Below are 20,267 nucleotides of genomic sequence, written 5' to 3'. Positions count from 1 at the left end.
TGTCCACGGACAGTATCGCCAGTTTTACATGTAGCTATGATTGATTAGGGCACGTAATGCAGGCGGCAACATGAATCGTGGCAGCAGGCTAGAAACGCAGACGGCCAAGGTTAAACTCGAGACACCAGAAACATATTCTCTATACTAGTCCCTGCTAAACGACCGGAGCAAGCGGTAACTAGAGACTCTAGAATCCTTGGGTGCGTGGCGCCGAATGACTTCTTCCACCCCTTTTCCAACGTAGCATAGAATCAGGTACTCAACCATCCCACTTTCTGCATCATCCCCCAAAGACCACGAACCGGTTGCGCTCTCGCTCAGCTTGCCGAAACATTGCACGTGCGAGATCTTGGCAGCGTCGATGACGGGCCGTATGTAGTTGGCGACGGTCCAACCGTTGGCTGCCGTGGCCTCCCGAGGCGACTTGAAGACGAGAGTCACTAGATCTGCTCCCGTACCTAAATCTTTTGCGAGCTTCAGCATCAAAATGTCGATCTTTTTCTTACGGTCGCAAAAGACAAGGCGTGGTGGCATACCGGCCTGCGCGAGGGGCTGGCTTGGGAGACCTTGCACGCGAATGTACCGCCCAAAGTCAAACCTGGCAAGGTCAAGGATACTGTGCCTAGGACCAGGAAGCATCTCATGATGAACGCGTATTGACTTGAATGGCTCGCTGTTGAGGTATTTCATGTCCGGTATGACGTAGAGGGCCAAATAGGGATACTGATCATCGCCTGCGCCATCCGACAGCATATATCTCGCCGCGCTGGCAACGCCTCCTGTGTTGAGTACCTCCGGAATATGAATCATATCATACCACTCGGAGTATACGTCGGGTGAGAGTGTCGCCGTGTCGACGATGTCGGAGAGGACGAACAGTATCCCCGACTCGGCCGGATCAGCAGTGTCTGATGGCATTGCTGCTGCCGAAGAGCTTTTCGCGTCTTTCAGCTGAACTCTTTTTGCTTGGGACGAAAGAATTGAAGAAGGAATGGCGAACGGAGTTGGTTTTGGGAACCGGTGCTTTGGGATGGAACAACCAGACTCCACATCAGTACCATCAAGGGCATAGGCCAGTATAGCCGTTTCGGGCGCGGGCTTGTTATTCCCTCAGGCTTATACGAAGTATAGTATTGTAGAGTCCGTCCCCCAATCTCCGCGTCCCCCGCGGTGTGCCTCCACTGATGATATAGCGATTGGTGGGCCTACTACCAGTCGCGACGCGAGCGGCCTGACGGTCAAGAGGTATGCCAGGTATTGACGTGCATGGAGCCCACTTCGATTATTCATGAGCCTCGGCCCTGAATGAGGGCCCAACGACCTCGGTGCAGGAAGAAAGGGATGGTCAGCTGACATTGACAGCACCATGGAAGCGGCGGCTGCGATCGTCGGCTTCGCTTCGAGGGGCCCGCATGGTAATGGACCTGACTCGCTGGTGTCTGTCAATGCCGATACATCCATCTCGCAACGACGGTCCAACTCCTCAGAGGTTGAGGCTGCTGTCCAACTTTACACCAGGTCCACGTCCAACAGTTCAGGCTGCCCCCGCCCACTGGCAGCCACCTCGCCATGCATCAGCCCGTGGACATAGCACGCGCCCACAAAGTGATATCGCGGCGGCGTCTCCTCTGCCTCCGCCTCCGCCTCCGCCTCCGCCTCCCCCGTGCCCATGGACCTGGACCTGGACCCGGACCCGGACATGGACATGGACCTCAGCACCGCCGGCGCCGTCAGCCCGGGCAGCACCCAGACCTCGTCCCCAGGCGCGGCCGACAGCGCGGCCATGCCCAGGTACGCGCCGTCGACGGCCACGAGCTGCCGCCCGCCGTACACGCTGCTGTAGGCGCTCGCGAAGCCCTCGCAGCGCTGGAACATGCGCGACCCCCGGACCACGTACCCGCCGCCGACGATGCGCTGCCGCCCCGCGCGCACCTCGGGCGGGACGTAAAAGTCGTGCGGCCCCCCGTCGGCGTCGACGGCCGTGTTGCGCACCATGGTGCACTCGAGCTTGTCCCAAAAGTACAGCACCTCCTCGCGGCTCGGCAGGTAGTTCGTGTTGGGCGGCCCCCCGTCTTGCGCGGCGGCCACGGCGTCGAGGGCCGCCAGCGTCGGCTCCATGTCCGCCTCCATGGGGTCGTACGGGAGGGTGCTGACCGTCATCGTGTCGTTCTGCGGGCTCGGCTCGACGCCGACCTTGTCCAGCACCATGCGGTCCGCCCCGGCCAGGATCATGAGGAGCATAAACATCCTGAACTGCGCGCCAAACTCGTCGGGCGCTCGCGCCCCGTAGACCTTGGAGTCGAAGAGGCTCCCCGACGACATGTCCATGCACAGCGTCCGCCAGAGTATCTCGGACAGGACGGGCTGCTCGCCGTAGGCGTCCTGAGCTCGGATGGAGAGCAGCAGTTGGAGCCATGACGGGTCGAACTGCAGCTTCCCGGAGGGTCCAATGTTGGGCCGCCCGGCCGCTTCGGTGATGATGCCGATCCTCACACCTCGCACACCGAGGACCGGGCTGTCGACGCGAGCGTCGTCCGCCCTCGGCGCTCTGTACTCGAGCCCCTTGTCGGCGGAGAAGATGTCCGGCACGCCGTTGATCCCCGGGAGGCTAAAGTCCAGCACCCAGCTCGGCAGGTCGTCGCGCCGCTGGACGGGGTAGACGCACGCGGACAGCGCCGACAGGTTCCCCGCGTCCAGGATCAGCTGCCTCGTCGTCGCCGTGTATACGTCGACCAGGGAGAGCCGGTAGTCGGTCAGGAGACGGCGCTCCGCAAACGCGTTGACGACGCCGTAGAGCGCAAACACCTTGTCCCGGGGGTCCGAGGCGAGAAAGGTCCAGAAGTTGAAGACGAGCTCGCGCAGCACGAACAGCGACCTCGATGCCCGCACTTCCTCCTCTTCGTTCCCGGCGGTAGCATCCACGTCCCTCCGCAGGGCCCTGTTCCTGTTGGTGCGGTACTTGTGCACCTCGCCCATGTTCCATTCGACGGCAACGGCCGCGTCGTGCAGCGGCACAAAGGCCGTCGAGCCGCTCGCGCCCAGCTTGGCCTTGCTGTGCCGCAGCGCGTCGGCCACGCCGCCCAGGTCGTACCACGAGACGTACGCGTCGCCCAGGTACATGAGCAGCACGGGCGGCAGGATGGCCTCCTGCACGATCCACGCCCGCCGGAACCACTGCCGCTGGTAGATGCTCGCCAGCGCCGCCCACCCGGCCCAGGGGATCAAGGGCACGCCCGCCTCCTCGTAATTGGCCCCGTCGTAGCCGCCAAAGGGCTCGATCCGGCTGGCCCTGAAGGCGTCGAGGTGCTCCTTGAGAGCGCTCAGCGTCTGCAGCCCGAGCGAGGACCGCTCGTCCGGCGGGCCCAGCCAGGCGACCACGTAGGCGGCGTTGGAGTAGATGCGGTCCATGATGCTGACCTGCGCGCTCTTCTCGTCAACGTCGGCCTGGTTGATGCATATCGCGTCGGCCCATATCAACCTGTCGGCCGGGGCAGGGTTCCTCGGAGACTGGCAGTCATGAGGCAGGGGATCCGGCTGCTGCCCGGCGAACCCCTCGAGCAGGGCCACCACGTCGTCGTGTCCCCCATCCCTCGCCAGGTCGGAGGCGCTCTTCTCCTCCTTGTCCCTCCGCGCACGTAGAGCTCCCGCCCTGCAGAGCATCTCCACAACCTCCACGCGTCCCTTCCCCGCCGCATAGTGCAACGCCGTTCTGCCCCTATCGTCGAGGTTGTCCACGGCCGCTCCATTCCACAGCCATTCGCGCACCAGCTCGGCGTCGCCCCCCTCCACGACATCGTGGAGATAGGTTCTGCCGCCCGTCGCCGCCAGCGGCCTGTCGAGGTAGTCCACGTACGCTGACCGCGGCACCTCGCTCAGCGCGTCGTGCAGGTTGCGCTGGATGCGCAGCGTCCGCCCGTCCAGCTCGACGGCCACCGTGCTCCCCGGCTCGTACCGCGGCGCCACCGACTCGAAATGCTCGCTGAAGTACCGTCCGTGGGCGAACGGGTTGCTCCATGTGTATGACAGGCAGTGGTAGTCGGGCGCCTTGGGGTCGCCAACGTGCCGCGTCGTGAGCGAGAAGCGCAGCGTCCCATCAGGCCCAGGGTCCTCGCGCCTCAGCAACCGGATGTGCGAGGTGCTCGGCAGCGGTGAGTATACGTACGGCAATGATTCTGGCATGGCTTCCGCTTTCGTCGCGTTGTCGGCGATTCGGGAGAGATTATTTGTTACTTCCTAGCGCGCTGCGCTGCTGTTCAGCCTTTACGGGTCACTGTCGATGCGCCGTCAGGGATGCGTCCCCGCGGCTGAATGCGCCGTCGCATATTTCGCCTCCAACTCGCACTCACAGCCGATCGCCAGAGAACACATCAAAGGTCGTGCCACTTGGCCATGAGCCAATCGCTCAACATTGTCTGGTTGTATCTGTCAACAGCCACATCCTTCCTAGAGGCTTCAAATGCCCAGCTCAGCACCTACCCTATGCTGTCGCCTGACCGTATTCCATGCTCCGACTCCCCCTTCTTGATACGAGCTCGTGTTAGTCACTTCATGCGCCAATCTTCCAAACAAGAATGCCATACGCCAGAATAAAACATGTGTCTCGGCACCTGGTGTCGAAGGCCCTACCACCGTCCTCGATTGCCTCGCCCTCGTCCCCTACCGCCTCCTCGTCCGCCTCTGCCACCTCTACCACCCCTTCCGCCACGATGCCCTCCGCGGAAAACAGACGGCGGTGGGCCACATTCTTTCCTCTCCCTTCTTTCCTCGTCAGTGGCGTCCCAGAGATTATTGACTCCCAGGAGGTTGCAGAATGCCGCGGTTTGGGGATTTGTGTATTCTTCCGGTTGCTCATGGACAATCTCTGGACTCCCGGGGACATGAGGCGGTGCCGTCAACTCAAAGTTTTCTGGCACATCTAGCTTTCCAGGCTTGGCTATATTTTCTTCGACCCATTCTCGCTCTTTGTGGATCAGTGGCAAATACTTGTCCTCTCCCAGATCCTCGGCTACCTGGCCATTTCGGTCGCCAATTGAGAGGGATGAGTGAAATGCTCGCGTGATAGAGAGCCACTCCGGGTCATACTGAAGCCGATAGCGAGGCGATGAGTCTTGAGGAGGATGACGTGACAGCGCCTGTTGATCATACGGGACAAGCTCGCACAGCTGAAGGTACTGTCGTCTGGGGAGGCACTTGTCCAAAGCCAAGAAGCGAACCTCCCTGTTGGCGATGCTCGGAGGAACTGGTTGGCCCGGCGTGTGTCTTGGCCGCTGTGGTGGTGGAGGGGCAAAAGATGCGGGTAACTGAGCCCGTAGCTCATCAGGTATTTGGTTCGTGTCCTCCTGACCGGCCTCTGCGTTGTCTTGCTTGACAGCGGGTTCCGTGGTCCCAGCATCATCGTCATCCATGTCCAGATCAATCTCATCGGGATTGGGCTCGGCATCTTTCTGTACGGTAATCTCAGGTTCCTTGCTGTTTGCTGCAGAGCCGAGATCACCGCCCGTCTCTTCGTACTTTTTCAAGGCAGCAAATTTGACATGGAGATGGGCAGAAAACCAGTACGGTGGACGGAGTCTGTCCATGACGTACTCTGCCGCGACGCTGCCCAAAGATCCGTCTCTGGACTCTGCTCGAAAGTCTGGCTTCGTTTTGAACAACCATTCCGAGTCGCCATACTTTTCGATGGCACGCGGCCAGTCGTGACTCAGACCGACGTCGACTTGCGACTGAATCAGCAGCAGCTTGCGGACGTCAACCTCGCGGACGTGGTAGAAGGACTTGACATCGTCCGAGTTGAACGGGAGCCGTTCATGGTGTGGCTTGCGATAGTCATGTCCCTTCCAGATACCGGACATTCCAGCGATGCGAAGAGGACCAAACCGCAGGACGTTGGCGGCGCCGAGATAGTAGATGTTGGGCGCAACCCAGCCGCCATAGTAGAGCTCCCAAAGATGAGAGCTAGCCTCGTGGTTGCCGGCGATGAAGATGGTGAGGTAGGGGGCAGCCCGGGCCCCGGAGTAGTACTCGGGAAAGTCGCCTAGGTGGCGGTACTTGACGGGAACAGACATGGCCGTCAGGTCCGAGGCGTTGCGAACAGACTGAGGCGTAGTCAGCACACGCAAGGGTTGAATCGAGGAAAGCGCACGCGCACTGAGGTCAACGTACCTGAAAGTCGCCTCCAATGATGAGCAGGTCGACGCCATCCCAGCCACGTTCCTTGCATGAGCGTGCGACGGAGTCGTATATGGCGTGAAGGGTGCCGTGGCCCTAGAGGCTGTCTGTCAGTCGCGTGCAAGCACGAATCAATCGGTACGACGGTTCAACTCACACAACCCTCGACAGCAACCCGCACGCCCTGCGCCTCGAAAGTGCTGGCGGCCATGGGTAGTGAGTTGGGCTCGGCTTTGTGCCGGGCGTCAAGTTTGCGGTGGTGAGGGAGGGATGATGGGGGGCTTGTTGACGATGACTTTTCGGTGAGACGGGACGACTGGATGGTGAGCACTGAGCACTGTGAGCAGCACTGTTTGGTGCTGCCTGGTACTGGGCGGGTGGGCAGGCGCGAGGTGGTGGCAGTTGCACCCCTTGACCGCACCTGCCTCCACTGTCAATTTACACTGGGGCAAAATCCCCCACTGGAACGGCAGGTGCCCCTGGAGCCGGAGTTGCACCTGCCTCGCTTTGGGCATATTCTCCATGACACGGGCTTTTATTTAAAATGAGAATCTCCATGTTTTCCCTATCTTTTTGTTCTTTATCAATCTCCCTCCCTGGGGATCCGTGAGTGTAGTGTCGTCGCTGCCCGTTCCGTTGCCACGGGAATCAGAGGGTTGCATCAATAAGTCCTGCTAAGATGATAGCCATTTTACGGGCGGCTTGATCCAATCGTCATTGCAAATCGTCTGTTTGACCCGGCAAGGTTTGCTCGACAGAACGTGGATGCCTATGATGGTATCGTATTGGCCTCTGCGAGTTTGCATTTGACTACAGCTTGGCTCTCTCCCACCTCATCGTCCTAGCCGCAACCGTCCACATTCGACAGCCGATGGGTAATCGGCCAGTGCCATTGTCATATATATTGGGTTTTCTGCGGCCTCGCCCCTTTCCCTCACGCTTCACGACGGCTGTTCAGTCTCGTCCTCGATCCTCCTATCTGCGGCAAGAAGCGGGCTCTTTGAACGGCGCCTCGTCATAGGGGTTGTGCCCGAGGCACAGGGCGTGCGTATGGGTGTAGCTCTTGATGGTGTTGCCGCCTGCGACCCGCGCTTGCGGATAACCATAGTGAGCCGGCCGGCTTAGTTGTTTTGGGAAGCACGGCAAGCCGTCGGCTTCTTGTATCGCACGTTTTCGTAGGGGTTGTAACCAAGGCACCGGACGTAAGTCTGGGTGCAGGCTTGGGCGGCGTTGCCGTCCCCGACGCAGGTGTCCATGTTCTTGTTGCACCTGACGGCACACGCCCCCTCAGTCTCCTTGCGGCAAGCTGTGGGCTTCTTGAAGGGCACCTGATCATAAGGGTTGAAGCCGAGGCAGTTGATGTACGTGCCCGTGCAGTCTGCGATGGCCTGGCCGGCCGCGACGCAACTATCCAAGGCCGCGTTGCATTGTTGTGCGCAGATCTCATCGGCCGGGGGCGAGGCGAGGGCCGCGGCGGCGAAGACAGCAATGGCGATAAAGGACTTCATTGCGACGGCTGAGGAGTGTTGTTGCTAGAGAGAGGGCGACTAGAGGACTATTGATGTTTTATATACAAGAGTAGCCGGATTAGATTGTTTGATAATGATCTGAGTCACGAAAGAGGGTACGAGAGTCGACACGGGCTCACCGTTGTCTTTATATACATGAAAAGCTAGGAAGCCAACGGTGCTTGAAGGGAACAGAGGAGAGCCCGAGTCCGCGTTTCGAGCCGACCGTCTATGCCTCCAAAGCATCAGTGCGTAGGCACGGCCCAGACAGACTGCGCTGCCTCCGCACATCTCAACATATTCCACGACGCAGCGATGCTGCACAAAGTTCTGGAAGGCAGCTTGACAAGCTCAATGGGCCAGGAAGCCGATTTTACGAATCACGCGACTTCATGTTCAGCCCGTCGTCCTCGGGCTGCTTGCAAGTTGCCGATCATCAGATATATCATTGCCATGTTCAGTGACATCACGAAGAGGTATACATAACCGCCTGTTGCGGCAGGATCCTGTACGTCTTCTGTTCTATGCTATGCTGCGCGCCCTTCAGTCTCCTTCGGAACCCCGGACTCGTGAGACGTGTTCCGGACCGACTGTCTAACTGCAACACGCCACCGTATCGAGGGAAACTCCTACGTTGACTGAGCGATGCAGGAGCTTGGCAGCGGTACCGACCGCGTGGCGAGCTGTGCTCAACCCTTCCAACCCTGCCGGAAACGCGGTTTGCGTGCCAGTAACCTGTCACAGATACTCGACGCAGCAACAAGCCGCCGGCCCCATGCGCGATACACAGCCCACTTACGCATGTACGTACTTTCGCCCTGCCAGTTGTCTGAGCTGCGGGTGACCATGATGGCCCCCTCCCTCCCGGGGGGGAAAAAGGGAGGGCCGCTGCTCGGACATGCAGACGCCCCAAGCGCCCTCTCCTCAGGGACGATCCGCGACGTCAACGACCCCCGTCGGCCGCCCCGTCCAGGTCGCGCTCAAACGCCATCTGGATCTCCATGACCTGCTGGAGCTGTTCCAGGTCCAGCCTGCGCCTCTTGTGCGAGGCGAGGCTCTTGGCCGTCCTGACGACGTTTTTGATCTGCCGGCCGTTGAGGGGCGCCTCGGCCAGCGTGGCGATGCCCGCGTCGCCGATGGACTCGTACGCGGACATGCCGCCGCTGCCGCTGCCGTCGCCGCGACTGCCTCCCTCTCTCCCTACTGCCCCCAGAAAGTTGCGCCAGATCTTGGCCCGCGAGTCGGCCGGCAGCTCGCCGTACTTGAGCGGGACGTGGATGCGCGACTTGAAGGCATCGTCAAAGGTGCGCACGCGGTTCGTCGTCATGAACAGGATGCCCGAGTAGTACTCGAGGGTGCGCAGGAAGATGCTGACGAGCCCGTTGCGCTGCAGGTCGTGCAGCGAGCGCCGCTCCAGGAAGACGTCGGCCTCGTCGATGAGCAGGACCGCCTTCCACGTGCTCGCCAGGTCCAGCGTCCGGCCGAGCCGCTCGTCCAGCACCGACGGGTTCGTGTCGAGGTCGCCCGACGAGACAATGTACAGCGGCCGCTGGCTGAACTCGGCCACGCACTCGGCCGTCAGCGTCTTGCCCACGCCCGGGGGCCCGTGCAGCACCAGGATCAGGCCGCGCGACTTGCCCTTGACGATGTCCTCAAAGGCCGAGTTGGGGTCGGTCGCGCGCTTCGTGTGCTCGTCCACCAGCGCCTGCACGAGGTCCTTTTGGCTCTGCGGCAGCACGAGCTGCTCGAAGCACTTGGTGTTCCACTCAATGTCCGAGACGTTGTCGATGAAGAAGTCGAGGAACTTCTTCTCCGTCATGGAGAAGCCGCGCACCAACGAGGCCGCCATCAGGCACTGCTCGTCCGTCAGGGCGGGGAACGAGTCCTTGTTCTCCGTCGGGATCAGCTCTGCCTCGTCGTCTGACCAGTCGCTGTTTCCGTCGCTCAGAGCCGACACGCCAAAGGCATGGTCCGCCTCGAGACGGTGGAACGTGCGCGCGTCGATCATGACCCTCGAGTCGATGTTGTACCGGTTTCCATCCACGTCGATGGCGATGCCCTGGTAGTGGCGGAAGTGCTGGCCGGCGTGGGCCTCCCACCGACGGCCGCGCTCGACGAGGCGCTTCCTGATGACGGCTTCGTTGGGGCTGCACGCTAGGGGGATGACGTTGAGCCCTCGGATCGGCGCCGACCCGCCAAACGCCGGGATCTTGAGGCTTGCCTGGCGCGTGCCGAACCCGTCCCCGTCAAAGTCCACAAACTCGACGGAGAGCTCGAGCGCAGGGCAGCTGCCGCAGGCATAGTCGGCGGACAGGAGCTGGAACCCTCGCGGCTGCGAAAGCTTGGTGCTGTACACCAAGACGCCCGGCTTGAAGATGGTCCACAGGTGCTCATACGATATGAGCCCCTGGTCGCGGAGGTTGTCCCCCTCGACGATGGTGTCGTGGAACTCTTCGTTGATGAAGTCAATCAGGATCGGCAGGTGCCTCGCCGCCTCCGAGTCGGGATCCTCGGTCACGAGCCTCTCCAGCTCGGCCTTGAACTCGGGACGGTAGTGATAGAGACAGCGAGGTGGGAACGGGATTGAGATGTCGTTTGTGTGAAACGATACGCCGGGGTAATGGCCTATGACGTTGCGGAGCACCCTCTTGAGGGCCGGCGAGTTGACCTGCAGCGACGTGCTATCGACGTAACTGTTGTCGCGGCTGTAACGACGCGTCACGCACAGGGCAAACTTGTCGTACCAGTTGAACTTGTCGTCGGGCAGCTCCTCGTCGTCCCGGGGCTCCGTGATGTACCCGCGGCCCTTTTTGGTCCAGCGCTTCTCGAGATGTTTTAGTTCGGCCTGCATGGGCGCCTTCTCGAGCTCCTGGCGCCGCTGCTTGTCCTCTTCTGTGAGCAGGGCGTTCATCTCGTTCTGTTCCTCCTCGTCGGGAGGATCCGAGAATTCCTCGGGGCGCTGGATCCGCCGACCTGACAGCTTGCCTCGTGCCATGGCGACGAGGGAGTATGAGGTTCTTGATTTGCTGTCTTTTTTTGGTGCTTCTCTTTCTTCTTTTTCTTTTTTAATGTTTCTTGTAGCGTAGCACCGATGTTGATGTGAAAGATGGGTAAGACGGGGAGGGGCGACGCGGTTGTTTTATATAGACCTGGGCCAAGGCAAACGCATGCAAGGCGGCAGCACCCTGCCTATATAGGCCGCGCACACTCGGCCCAAGACGCATCCGGATGGCGTCCCCGAATCAGGCGCAGAGCCTCTCACCTCACCCAGTCGGAGAGGCAGCTGTTCTGTTGCCTAGGACTCCTCATGTGCAAGGCAGAGGTCGGGGCAGAAGAGCCCCATTGCCCCCAAGGGCGCACCCTGGACGCCTGTCAGCACTTGCCGGGAACCGAGTCCTACATCCACGCGGCCGGGAGGGCCGAGCGCCGTGCAGGGGGGATTGATTGATGGGGGTGAACAGCCCGGTCATGACCAAAGTAGGAACTGTTATAAGTGACTCCCTATGATACACATCAAGTGACCCCCAATTTGCTGCATCAGCGTATAAAACATTGACGAGCAGAGGGGGGATGTCAACGCAAGGAAAGATCGCCGCTACCCACGTCATCCCATGCCTTGCTCATCCCCGCTCACCTGCTTGTGCGTGCCCCATAACAAGTAAAGTACGCCAACGATGCCTCGGGAGAAGCCGTCCGTGGCTGTTGCAGACAAACACCAAATTCCGATACGCCCTCGCCAAGGCATCCCATCACCGCCCATCCTCTCGCCCGTCTACGTGCAAGTCTGCGCATGCTTCTCCCCGTGGCCGTTGCAATAGTCGCCAGTCCGGTAGCACTAAGCATAGCTGTTAGCTGGTCTCATCATAGCTTGAGCTGTCTGCTGGACCGCCACTCGGCACTGTCAGCCGCCAACCTAACCCCTCGGAACGGGGCTGGTAGGACGCGTTGGCGACACTATTCTGGTTCAACGTACCCTCTCCTTTGGGCCATCAAAACAAGGCTTATGATATGTTTTGGCGTCAAAGTGCAATTTTTCCCAGCGCTCGCCCGGGAATTGGCAAAACTCTGTACCGCCGTGGCACGTCTTTCTGTACGAGCACATGTTGGTCTTGGCGTCGCAAGTCTGGTCAAGTTCATGGCGGGGCCCGTCAGCATAGAAACAGTCCCAAGGGGGGGGAGGGGGGCGGAAGTCTGCTGCCCAACTCACACCATCCATAGCCCAATACTCCTCGTTATTCCTCTTGTAATATCGCCTCTTGAGGATTCGGCCAGAGACCGATTCTGCGGCGAACAGGATGTACACGACGGCGCTGAGACTGGGCTTCATATTGTCTCACTCTCCTCTGACAAAGGCTTCGAATAAGTTGTGCTTGGTGCTGTTTACGGGTTTGGGCCACGCTTTGATGAGTGCAAACTTGACGAGTTTTAAAAGAGTCATGGCCGACGATGACATTCCACGTTGGGTTTATATCGATGTCGAAACATACTTCAAGCCGTCTTAAAATTATACATGACACTCTTCACATCTGTCTGATGTCTATTCTTGCGTGTAAGTCAGCTCTGTGCGCCGACTTTGGCTCGAGCAACGGTTTCTTCGAACCAGGTCGCCGGCAAAACCGGGCATAGCACGAGCCACGAACCCACCAAAAGAATCGCCAACGTGAAACCCGCACCCACTCGGGCTCTTGTTTTCGAAACAGACTGCTACAAGCACGTTTCGCGGAAAGGAAAAGCGCCCAAAAAAGAAGACGAACAGAGCACAAAAAATGAATGAAGGAGAAGAATCATAAAAAGGGAACCAGACTTTGCTGCGGGGACAAGAGGGGAACGACTTTGAAGTGTGTCATGCATGCTCTCCCCATGAGCGTCCATGAACATGATGTCCCCGGGGCTGGTGCCATGATCAGGCTGAAGCGGCGGACGCCTTGCCGGGATGATGCGGGGTCGGGCGACTGCTGTTGTTCGCCCGAGTGAAGGTGGGGGGCGACCCCGGGGGTCATCTCCGGGTGGGTCTTCCGGACCGGAGAGCATTAGTGGGGCAAAGTTCGGAGCCGACGTCATGCTTTGTCGTCGCCGTCGTTGACGGTCATTGACGCGGCATGTGATTGAATCCCAGGCAAGGGATTGTAAATGCATTGCGCCCATCATGGTGGCTCTACCTGAATAAGCCCGTCGGCCAGGTTGAGATTCCGCGTCGTTTGAGCAGCTCGCCGGGCTTGGCTTCCGTGTACATAGAAAGGGCAGGCCAACCCGGGAGTGCCGGGCTTGACGCCATCAGGCAAGCCGGGAAAGTCTCCATCACGTACGACGCTGTGGCGTCACTTGCGACGCCGGGATGCTACTTCATGATCCCCCCCCCCCCCCGTCTTCAGCCCTCCACGTGCGTACACATACCCGCGATATCGTCGACTATTGCTTCGGCAAAACGTTCAACAGAACGAGACACTCGCCCGCCCGCCCGCCCGCCATGCCGTCGTCGCCACCGCCGCCATCACCGCGTCGAAAGGACCGCCTGCTCGTCGTCATCGGCTCCGGGCCGGGCATCGGCGCGCACGTCGCCGCCGCCTTTGCCGCCCGCGGCTTCAACCGCGTCGCCCTCGTCGCGCGCAACCAGGCCAAGCTCAACAGGGACCGCGCCGCCATTGTCGAGCAGCAGCAGGAAGGCTGCGCGGGCGTCCACGTCGGCACGTACGCGACCGACATCACCGACCACGTCGCCTTCCACAACACCCTCAACAGGATGGACGAGGACATGGGCTCCCCCGCCGAGTGCGTCTTCTACAACGCCGCGACGGTCCGGCCCTCGGCGCTGCTGGAGACGAGCGAGGTCGACATGGAGCAGGAATTCAAGGTGCGTGTTTTGTTTCTTCTCGTCTCTTCCACTCGACGCATTTGGCTCTGAGACCCCCGAGGCCTTATATCGGGAGGGAGGGGGTGTCCATGGAACGAAACTCTCAAGTCAGTCAACTAACAGGCGGCAGGTTACGTGCACGAGCCTCCACGCAACGGCCAAGCACTACGTCCCGCAGCTCCTCAAGCTCGCCGAGACGGACCCCTCCGCGCGGCCCTCGCTGCTCATCACGGGCTCGCACCTCCCCCACCGACCCGACCCGGAAGCCTTCGTCCTGTCCATGACCAAGGCGGCCCAGCGAAACATGGCGCAGTCGATGGAGCACAAGTTTGGGCCCAGGGGCGTGCACGTCGGCCTCGTGACCGTCTGCGGCGTCGTCGACCCGCAGAAGAAGCGGCTGAACCCGCGCTTCATCGCGGACCGCGCCTGGGACCTGTTCAACCAGCCGAGGGAGCAGCAGGAGTTTGAGGTGATTATCCAAGAAGAAGGACAAGAAGGACAAGAAGAGTTTGAGGTGTCTATACGACAAGGACAACACTAGAGCACTCGTTGGGATGTTGCGATGCGACCAGCTCGTACCAGCTTTGCTGACAGAAAGCAGCGACGCCCGAGACATCAACTAAGACCTCTAGGCTGGCTTCCGTCCATACGTAACACGCCTAAATATGAAAAGGAGCGTTGGTCAATGAAACAAACAGAGGAGATGGCCCTGTCATCAGGTTGGTGAAGACTCACAGCACAAACCCGAGGTGAATGTTTGGATCCAGACACTCGCGCATCGCTTCCTCCTGGAGCCCCTCGATACCATCCTGCACCAAGCCCTCGGATGCGAAGAGCTTACTGAGCGCGCTCAGCACGCCCGTCCAGGTGACCATCCATCGCCTCCCGATGGCCTTGAGTCGCGGGTCTTTGGCCCAGGGGCCGCACGGCACCGGGATGAGCTCCTCGGTGACGTCCACGAAGCCCGCGTCGCGGCACCAAGCCGGATACTGCTTCGCCTCGGTAAGGTCTCGGCCCCTTTTGAGCGCGGCCCGGCGGATCTCATGGGTCCAACGCTCAAAAGTCGAGCCGCGGGCGGAGCCGTCAAAGTCGATGGGGTCGTGCGAGACGTCAAAAATCTCAATGTAGCCGTCGGGGCGAAGATTGTCAAAGCAGCGGCGCAGAACCACCTGGGTGTCGTCAAAGCAGGTGATGACGAAGCGCATGTGTATATAGTCAAACATGCGGCCAAACAATTCCCATGAGTCGCGCTCTACGTCATGCTGCACGAAGGAGCAGTTGGGCGGGCGAGAGGCCTGCTGGATGCAGCTGAGGTCACTGCCGACGACGACGCTCTCGGGATGCCTCTCAGCTGTTTCACATCAACATGCCATCTAGTCTCACAGCATGCCGGCTTTGGGGCGAGGGGGCAATACCGTACTCGACGGCCCAGATACCGGTCCCAGTCGCCACATCGAGCACGTACTTGGGCTCGACCACGGGAGCGAGGCCCAACTTTCCTTCGAGCAAGAGCAGGCAGGTTTCATGTTGCATATCTAGAGCGCATTAAATCAATGACAGTCCGCATCTGCAGGGCCGGGTCTCTTACCGAGGCGGTCCTGTTCCTCCTTTGTGGCATGGATTGTCAGCACCCCGGCTCAAGACCGTAACGACTGTCCAACACCAACAGCATCATTGAGCAGATAGTATGCTTCTTCGTGTTAACAACAGTACAGTTGATGAGCAAAAGAAAGGAAGCGAGACATACTGCCCGAGTTGTATCCGTGGTACGTCCGGCCGTTGGCAGCCAAGAGGGCATCCGCCGCCGCAACAGCGCCGTCTCTGCAGAGTAGACGTGGGTGTGAGTGCCATTGCATATGAATGCGCTCTGCAGGGACATCTCACCTCTCAACCACCTTTACGTGGACCTTATGAGTATCTACAACATCGTCCACCTCAAAATCGTGACCACCAAATGCGATGACGGTAGGCCGTGGCGCCATGAATTCTCATAAAGCAGAGCCGGGCTCGGTTATCAAGTTAGTACATTAATAGCCGCGACAGGCTCGTCTGGCCGGATGACTGCGACTTGATATAAATATCACGAAAGTGAAGCGGCCAACGTCGACGGTCTTGTGCACATGGCCATCTCACCGCTCAAATAGTCGTCATTATTTCTCATTTCGTCAACTAAGACCCGCTTTACACCAGCACTTGACCCAAGCCACCTTGGCGTTTGAAACATCGACGGCGACGCCTACCACGATGTCCGAGTGACGTCGGGGTTGTACACGTGGAGCGATATGGCAACACGATGCAAGACACAAAGGAACGGTCCAGACCCGGGTGCCAGGTTTGCGGACCGCAGTCGTCGGCCTGCTGGCCCGTTCATGATCGTGTCACCATGCACATCTTGGGGCTAAGATTGGCGCACAGCAGGCGCCACCGCACATCGGTGTCCGTGACAGACACAGTCCACGTGCCAAATAGCTGGGCGTATACAAGTTCGCAGACTTTGACGCTGTCACTCAGACGTCAAAGTCCATATCACGACGGAAATGTGTCCCCGCAGAAAAAGCGAAAACCCAATGCGTCAACTGAGCAACGCAGAGTGAGGGGGAGGTACATTCATCTTCCATCTCTAATAGACGTTCGGCCCACGGAGGAGTAGAGGAGCAGAACGCATATGCTGAAATGGTGCCATCACGCTTCACGTTTGCGTCACTGGTCGCGGGGATCGAGCGCCCTGGATAACTGGAGCATCGTCATTCATTCCCGGTTTAACCGTTTATCAAGTAGGAGTGTCTCAAAACGCCTGAACGCCGCCGTGTCCACGATACGCCCCCCTGGGTATGTGGTTACTTCATGCTCATGTTGGCTCTGCCCGTAAACGTCAGGATGCGCGGCCCTCAATGACGGCGAGAGAAAGCTGGCTTACTGGTCCAAGCCAAGGTAGTCGGCCGCCGCTAGCAGCTCGAGGCACAGCTCGACAGGGATGTCCAGATCTGGCACCTCTTCGCTGTCGCGGTACTTGTACCAGTAGTGGAAGTACTCGACCACTTTGTCAAGCACCATGCCGCTGCGTTGGGGCGTCAGCTGCGAGCTCTCGCCGCGGGCAACCAGTCGCAGCGAAACGGGGACGAGCAGAAATTGGGGGGGCCAGAGATGAGGCCGAGGTCAGGTCAAGTGTAGCTGAGACAATCACGAGGAACCAGCCAGCCAGCCAGTGAGTGAGAGCGTGGCGGCGGCTCCCGTCATGAGCGAAGCCAAGATTTCGTCATACCAGCCCATGGGAAGGGGACGGACGGGCGTGCGTGCGTGCGTGCGTGCAGACGGAAAGTTGCTCGCTCACCTTATCTCTTGAAAGACACAACGCGCGTTCTTGGCCTCGGCGAATTGACCTGCGAGCAAGCTGCGGTGAGTCACTTGGCAGGAGCAGGGCAAGAGGAAGGATCCAAGTCGTCACGCACTCCTCGGGTCGAGCATGCCCTTGAGGATCGGGCTCACCATGGTCGCCTCGCGCAACACGACGAACTCGAAGCCATCAGCCGAGACGAGCGTGACGTACTTGCTGGGCGGCGCCAGGGCCTGCATCGTCGTCGCCATGACGGGAGCTGGCCGCCTGGAAGGAGCGGAAGGGACGGCGGTTGGACGCGAGGGGTGCCCGACGCAGAGATTTGCTGGCAGAGTTGCGAGAAGAGAGAGCTCGTGTGTGAAGTTTGCGTGCGGTTGGAGCTTGGACGACTTTGCGGGTGGAGTCTCGGCTGGGCGAATCGTTTTACCGCGCCGGTCCAGGGCAGGCGGCCAAGGTATCCAGGATGGTGTCCATGGATTCGCTGCCTGCCCGTGGCACAGCACATGACAAGTGGGGGGGGAACAGCCCGCCTGGCGAGCGCTGGAGGGCAAGCCCACGCCTCCCGTCCACTCCATCACTCCACTGTCGGTTCGCTGGGTGGGTTGTTCCAGGGTGGTTGTTTGCGGTGGAGCGCGCAAAAAAGACGAACCTGAACAGCAGCAGCAGCAGCAGCAGCAGCAGCAACAGCGGTAGACTCCACTAACTTAGGACATTGATGCGGTGGACATCCATGGCCAGGGGCCTTCTTCATAGCGAGCCCAGTGCCTTGGAACCCCCTCCTAGAAGACTTGGTTGCCCCGCCCGCTAGGCACGCCATGGAGCCCGCAGCGACCCCTGCATGGCTGGAACCAGGTGTCGGCCAGCCCAGTGGAGGCGGCGACCTTGATCGCTTGGGGAGGCTCTTTGACGCTGGACAATTGATGCCACCACTCCTGAGGAACAGCGCCAATCATCCCCCCCACCGCCACGGGCGATGGCCCCCCCCCCCCTCTTCCCCCGGCGTTGCCCCACCAACGTGTTTACACCTCCATCTCATGTTTCGTGTCCGTCGCCTCGTCACACCCGCAACCCGTCGCGGCACAGGCCTGCCTTTGCCCTCCTCCCGACCCTTCTATTGTCGGGTTTGGCCGTCTCCCTCGCCTCGTATCTTTCCATCTGCGTCCCACCTGTTGCCCTGCGCGAGGGCAAGGGCGACCACCGCCTCCTCCCCCCACTCCGCCCCCCAAAAAGACGGTCGTCGTCGCTCCGTCTCCTCGATCGATCGTCTCTCGTTCCCTCTCTCTTCCGCGGAACCGCCCCCATATCTCTCCATTCTCTGCCCGCCCGATTCCCCCCTCCCCCCATCTCCATCCTACCAACTCCATCTTCCTCGTGTCGCCGGCCATCTGTCCCATCTCCACTCCATCTGCCTCGTCGCGGCCCCGTCAACATACCTATCCACCCCCTCCATCAAGCACACACATCCTCCTCGAGGCTTGACCAACAACTATCGCGCCGCCACCCGCATCTCATTTCTCGAAGCGCCACCATCAGCCTCTCTTGCGCTCCCTCATAACAAGCTTTTGCCCAGCCCGGACGACGTCGCTTCGGCCCCGTACCAGGAAAAACACGCGGGCGGCCAGACGACCGGTGGAGATCGCAACGGGTAGGCAGCAACAGCAGCAGCAGCAACGTCATCTTAACTTGACGCTCGGAGACGCGCGCGAGCAGACGCTTCGGAGACATCAATCCCATCGCCAGCCATACGCGCAGCCGGCTTGACCCATCGCAGTCGACTCACTTCTGCGAGCCTCTCCAGGCCTCCTCCCTTCACACACATCGTCGCGCATGATGGCGTCGTATCAACAACAAAACAACTCATACTACGCCCCCGCGGCATATGACCAGCCGCCGCGTCGCGACCAGCGCACACGCTCCAGCGAAGGCACCGTCAGCACAACTATGAGCTCCTCTTCGGGCCGCGAGTCCGCTGGCACGCACATCACCGAGGCGCCCACCTACTCCAAGAAGATTGTCGTTGTCGGCGATGGCGGCTGCGGCAAGACTTGCCTTCTCATAAGCTACAGCCAAGGTTACTTCCCAGAGGTGAGATCAAGAAAACATGCCCCAAATCTTTGCACCGACTTTGACTGACAGTGGGCGCGCGCGCCGTGACAGAAATACGTCCCTACTGTGTTTGAGAACTACATCACCTACCCGACGCACTCCCCCACTGGAAAGACAGTCGAGCTCGCCCTGTGGGACACTGCCGGTCAAGAAGAGTACGACAGGCTGCGGCCGCTTTCGTACCCGGAGACGGATCTCATATTCGTCTGCTTCGCCATCGACTGCCCCAACTCACTTGACAATGTCCTCGACAAGGTATGGGTGCCGCACCGCTCCCATCTACCTCGTCTGCCCTACTGACCAGCACAGTGGTATCCTGAAGTGCTCCATTTCTGCCCCTACACGCCCCTCGTTCTCGTCGGTCTCAAGTCGGACCTGCGGCATAAGAAGACATGCATCGACATGCTCAAGACCCAGGGTCTTACGCCCGTCACCACGGAGCAAGGTATGACTGTCGCCAAGAAGATGGGTGCCCAGTACATGGAGTGCAGCAGCAAGGAAATGCGCGGCGTCGACGAGATCTTTGAGCGCGCCATCCTCACTGTCGTCGCCAACGACAGAAGGAACCAGGAAGCCATGGCACCGCCTCGGACCTCTGCGGGTGAGCGTTCACGGACGCCTCTGCCTGGCATGGGCGTTCCGAGGCGCAAGAAGAGAAAGTGTCAGTTCCTCTGAGCGCGCCCTGCGCCTTGGCCGCGGCGGTATAGAGAGCGCCACTGGCCTCGTATGGCCTGGGTGCTTGACTTGCAGGCCCTTTACAGACTTGTAATGACCATTGCATGAAATTTTTTGTCTTTTCACGACTGGACCTATTACGACCAACACGGACACACACAACACAACACGAGCCCCCGACCGTTGCCATGGTGCAACTGCAGGTCGGGGAAGACGGGATTGACGACACACCGGGCCGACGCGAGGCAGTCCCCACGAGACCTGCTCCCGCAAACACCGGCGTCGTTGTCCCAGAGTTATGGTATATAACTGCTGCGCTGTCGCTCTGCTGAGCGTAGTATGAATATATCTGAAGAGCGCGGACTCTCCTCCATGGCCGCGCGCCGGCGTACAGAGGGGCGAGGACCCGAAGGAAAATGGCATGGGCTGGGCATGATGGGCATGGGCGTGGGCATATATGGAACGGCGGCTCACACGAGACCGCTAGTCGGTTCACCAGAGACGAGACGTTGAACATTTCTGCGAGCTTGCTCTTTGTTTTTTTTTGTTTTTGTCGTCTTCATTGTTTGGCCTCGTCTTTTCTGATGCAGTTGCTTTTCTTTTGTTGTCTGCTGAAGATTCCTGC

The 20,267-nt window shown here is 59.9% G+C and overlaps 10 protein-coding genes across 10 annotated transcripts; 2 read left to right on the top strand and 8 right to left on the bottom strand.

The window, feature by feature from the left end:
• Positions 1-144: 144 nt before the first annotated feature.
• JDV02_006270 (uncharacterized protein) lies at positions 145-918 on the bottom strand (the record flags this gene model as incomplete). The annotated part of the gene is made up of 2 exons (XM_047987647.1): positions 145-458; positions 537-918. 2 exons carry the CDS (start codon positions 916-918, stop codon positions 145-147), a joined length of 696 nt encoding a protein of 231 aa, XP_047843633.1.
• Positions 919-1,509: 591 nt separating this feature from the next.
• On the bottom strand, positions 1,510-4,179 carry JDV02_006269 (uncharacterized protein; the record flags this gene model as incomplete). The annotated part of the gene is made up of 1 exon (XM_047987646.1): positions 1,510-4,179. The coding sequence occupies one exon, from the start codon at positions 4,177-4,179 to the stop codon at positions 1,510-1,512; it is 2,670 nt and encodes an 889-aa protein (XP_047843632.1).
• A 149-nt stretch (positions 4,180-4,328) lies between these two features.
• On the bottom strand, positions 4,329-6,478 carry DBR1_2 (lariat debranching enzyme). The gene is made up of 3 exons (XM_047987645.1): positions 6,326-6,478; positions 6,163-6,264; positions 4,329-6,095 (listed from the first exon to the last, which is right to left on the bottom strand). The coding sequence occupies exons 1-3, from the start codon at positions 6,377-6,379 to the stop codon at positions 4,623-4,625; spliced, it is 1,629 nt and encodes a 542-aa protein (XP_047843631.1). The 5' UTR covers positions 6,380-6,478; the 3' UTR covers positions 4,329-4,622.
• An 811-nt stretch (positions 6,479-7,289) lies between these two features.
• JDV02_006267 (uncharacterized protein) lies at positions 7,290-7,676 on the bottom strand (the record flags this gene model as incomplete). Its single annotated transcript, XM_047987644.1, has 1 exon — positions 7,290-7,676. One exon carries the CDS (start codon positions 7,674-7,676, stop codon positions 7,290-7,292), a length of 387 nt encoding a protein of 128 aa, XP_047843630.1.
• Positions 7,677-8,102: 426 nt separating this feature from the next.
• JDV02_006266 (uncharacterized protein) lies at positions 8,103-10,835 on the bottom strand. Its single transcript, XM_047987643.1, has one exon. The coding sequence runs from the start codon at positions 10,669-10,671 to the stop codon at positions 8,620-8,622; it is 2,052 nt and encodes a 683-aa protein (XP_047843629.1). The 5' UTR covers positions 10,672-10,835; the 3' UTR covers positions 8,103-8,619.
• Positions 10,836-11,448: 613 nt separating this feature from the next.
• JDV02_006265 (uncharacterized protein) lies at positions 11,449-12,003 on the bottom strand (the record flags this gene model as incomplete). Its single annotated transcript, XM_047987642.1, has 3 exons — positions 11,449-11,511; positions 11,650-11,799; positions 11,884-12,003. The coding sequence occupies 3 exons, from the start codon at positions 12,001-12,003 to the stop codon at positions 11,449-11,451; spliced, it is 333 nt and encodes a 110-aa protein (XP_047843628.1).
• Positions 12,004-13,131: 1,128 nt separating this feature from the next.
• JDV02_006264 (uncharacterized protein) lies at positions 13,132-15,247 on the top strand. Its single transcript, XM_047987641.1, has 2 exons — positions 13,132-13,527; positions 13,658-15,247. The coding sequence occupies exons 1-2, from the start codon at positions 13,144-13,146 to the stop codon at positions 14,066-14,068; spliced, it is 795 nt and encodes a 264-aa protein (XP_047843626.1). The 5' UTR covers positions 13,132-13,143; the 3' UTR covers positions 14,069-15,247.
• JDV02_006263 (uncharacterized protein) lies at positions 13,929-15,060 on the bottom strand (the record flags this gene model as incomplete). The annotated part of the gene is made up of 3 exons (XM_047987640.1): positions 13,929-14,186; positions 14,263-14,878; positions 14,943-15,060. The coding sequence occupies 3 exons, from the start codon at positions 15,058-15,060 to the stop codon at positions 14,156-14,158; spliced, it is 765 nt and encodes a 254-aa protein (XP_047843627.1). The 3' UTR covers positions 13,929-14,155.
• A 1,117-nt stretch (positions 15,248-16,364) lies between the features above and the next one.
• On the bottom strand, positions 16,365-17,112 carry ELC1 (elongin C; the record flags this gene model as incomplete). The annotated part of the gene is made up of 4 exons (XM_047987639.1): positions 16,365-16,386; positions 16,445-16,585; positions 16,859-16,907; positions 16,977-17,112. 4 exons carry the CDS (start codon positions 17,110-17,112, stop codon positions 16,365-16,367), a joined length of 348 nt encoding a protein of 115 aa, XP_047843625.1.
• Positions 17,113-18,688: 1,576 nt separating this feature from the next.
• rho4 lies at positions 18,689-19,642 on the top strand (the record flags this gene model as incomplete). The annotated part of the gene is made up of 3 exons (XM_047987638.1): positions 18,689-18,946; positions 19,019-19,222; positions 19,277-19,642. The coding sequence occupies 3 exons, from the start codon at positions 18,689-18,691 to the stop codon at positions 19,640-19,642; spliced, it is 828 nt and encodes a 275-aa protein (XP_047843624.1).
• Positions 19,643-20,267: the final 625 nt, after the last annotated feature.

The sequence above is a fragment of the Purpureocillium takamizusanense genome, chromosome 5, assembly GCF_022605165.1.
Source record: "Purpureocillium takamizusanense chromosome 5, complete sequence".
Taxonomy (NCBI): Eukaryota; Fungi; Ascomycota; class Sordariomycetes; order Hypocreales; family Ophiocordycipitaceae; genus Purpureocillium; species Purpureocillium takamizusanense.
Note: the sequence above shows the minus strand (reverse complement) of the source record. Positions and strands in the feature narration are given on the sequence as shown.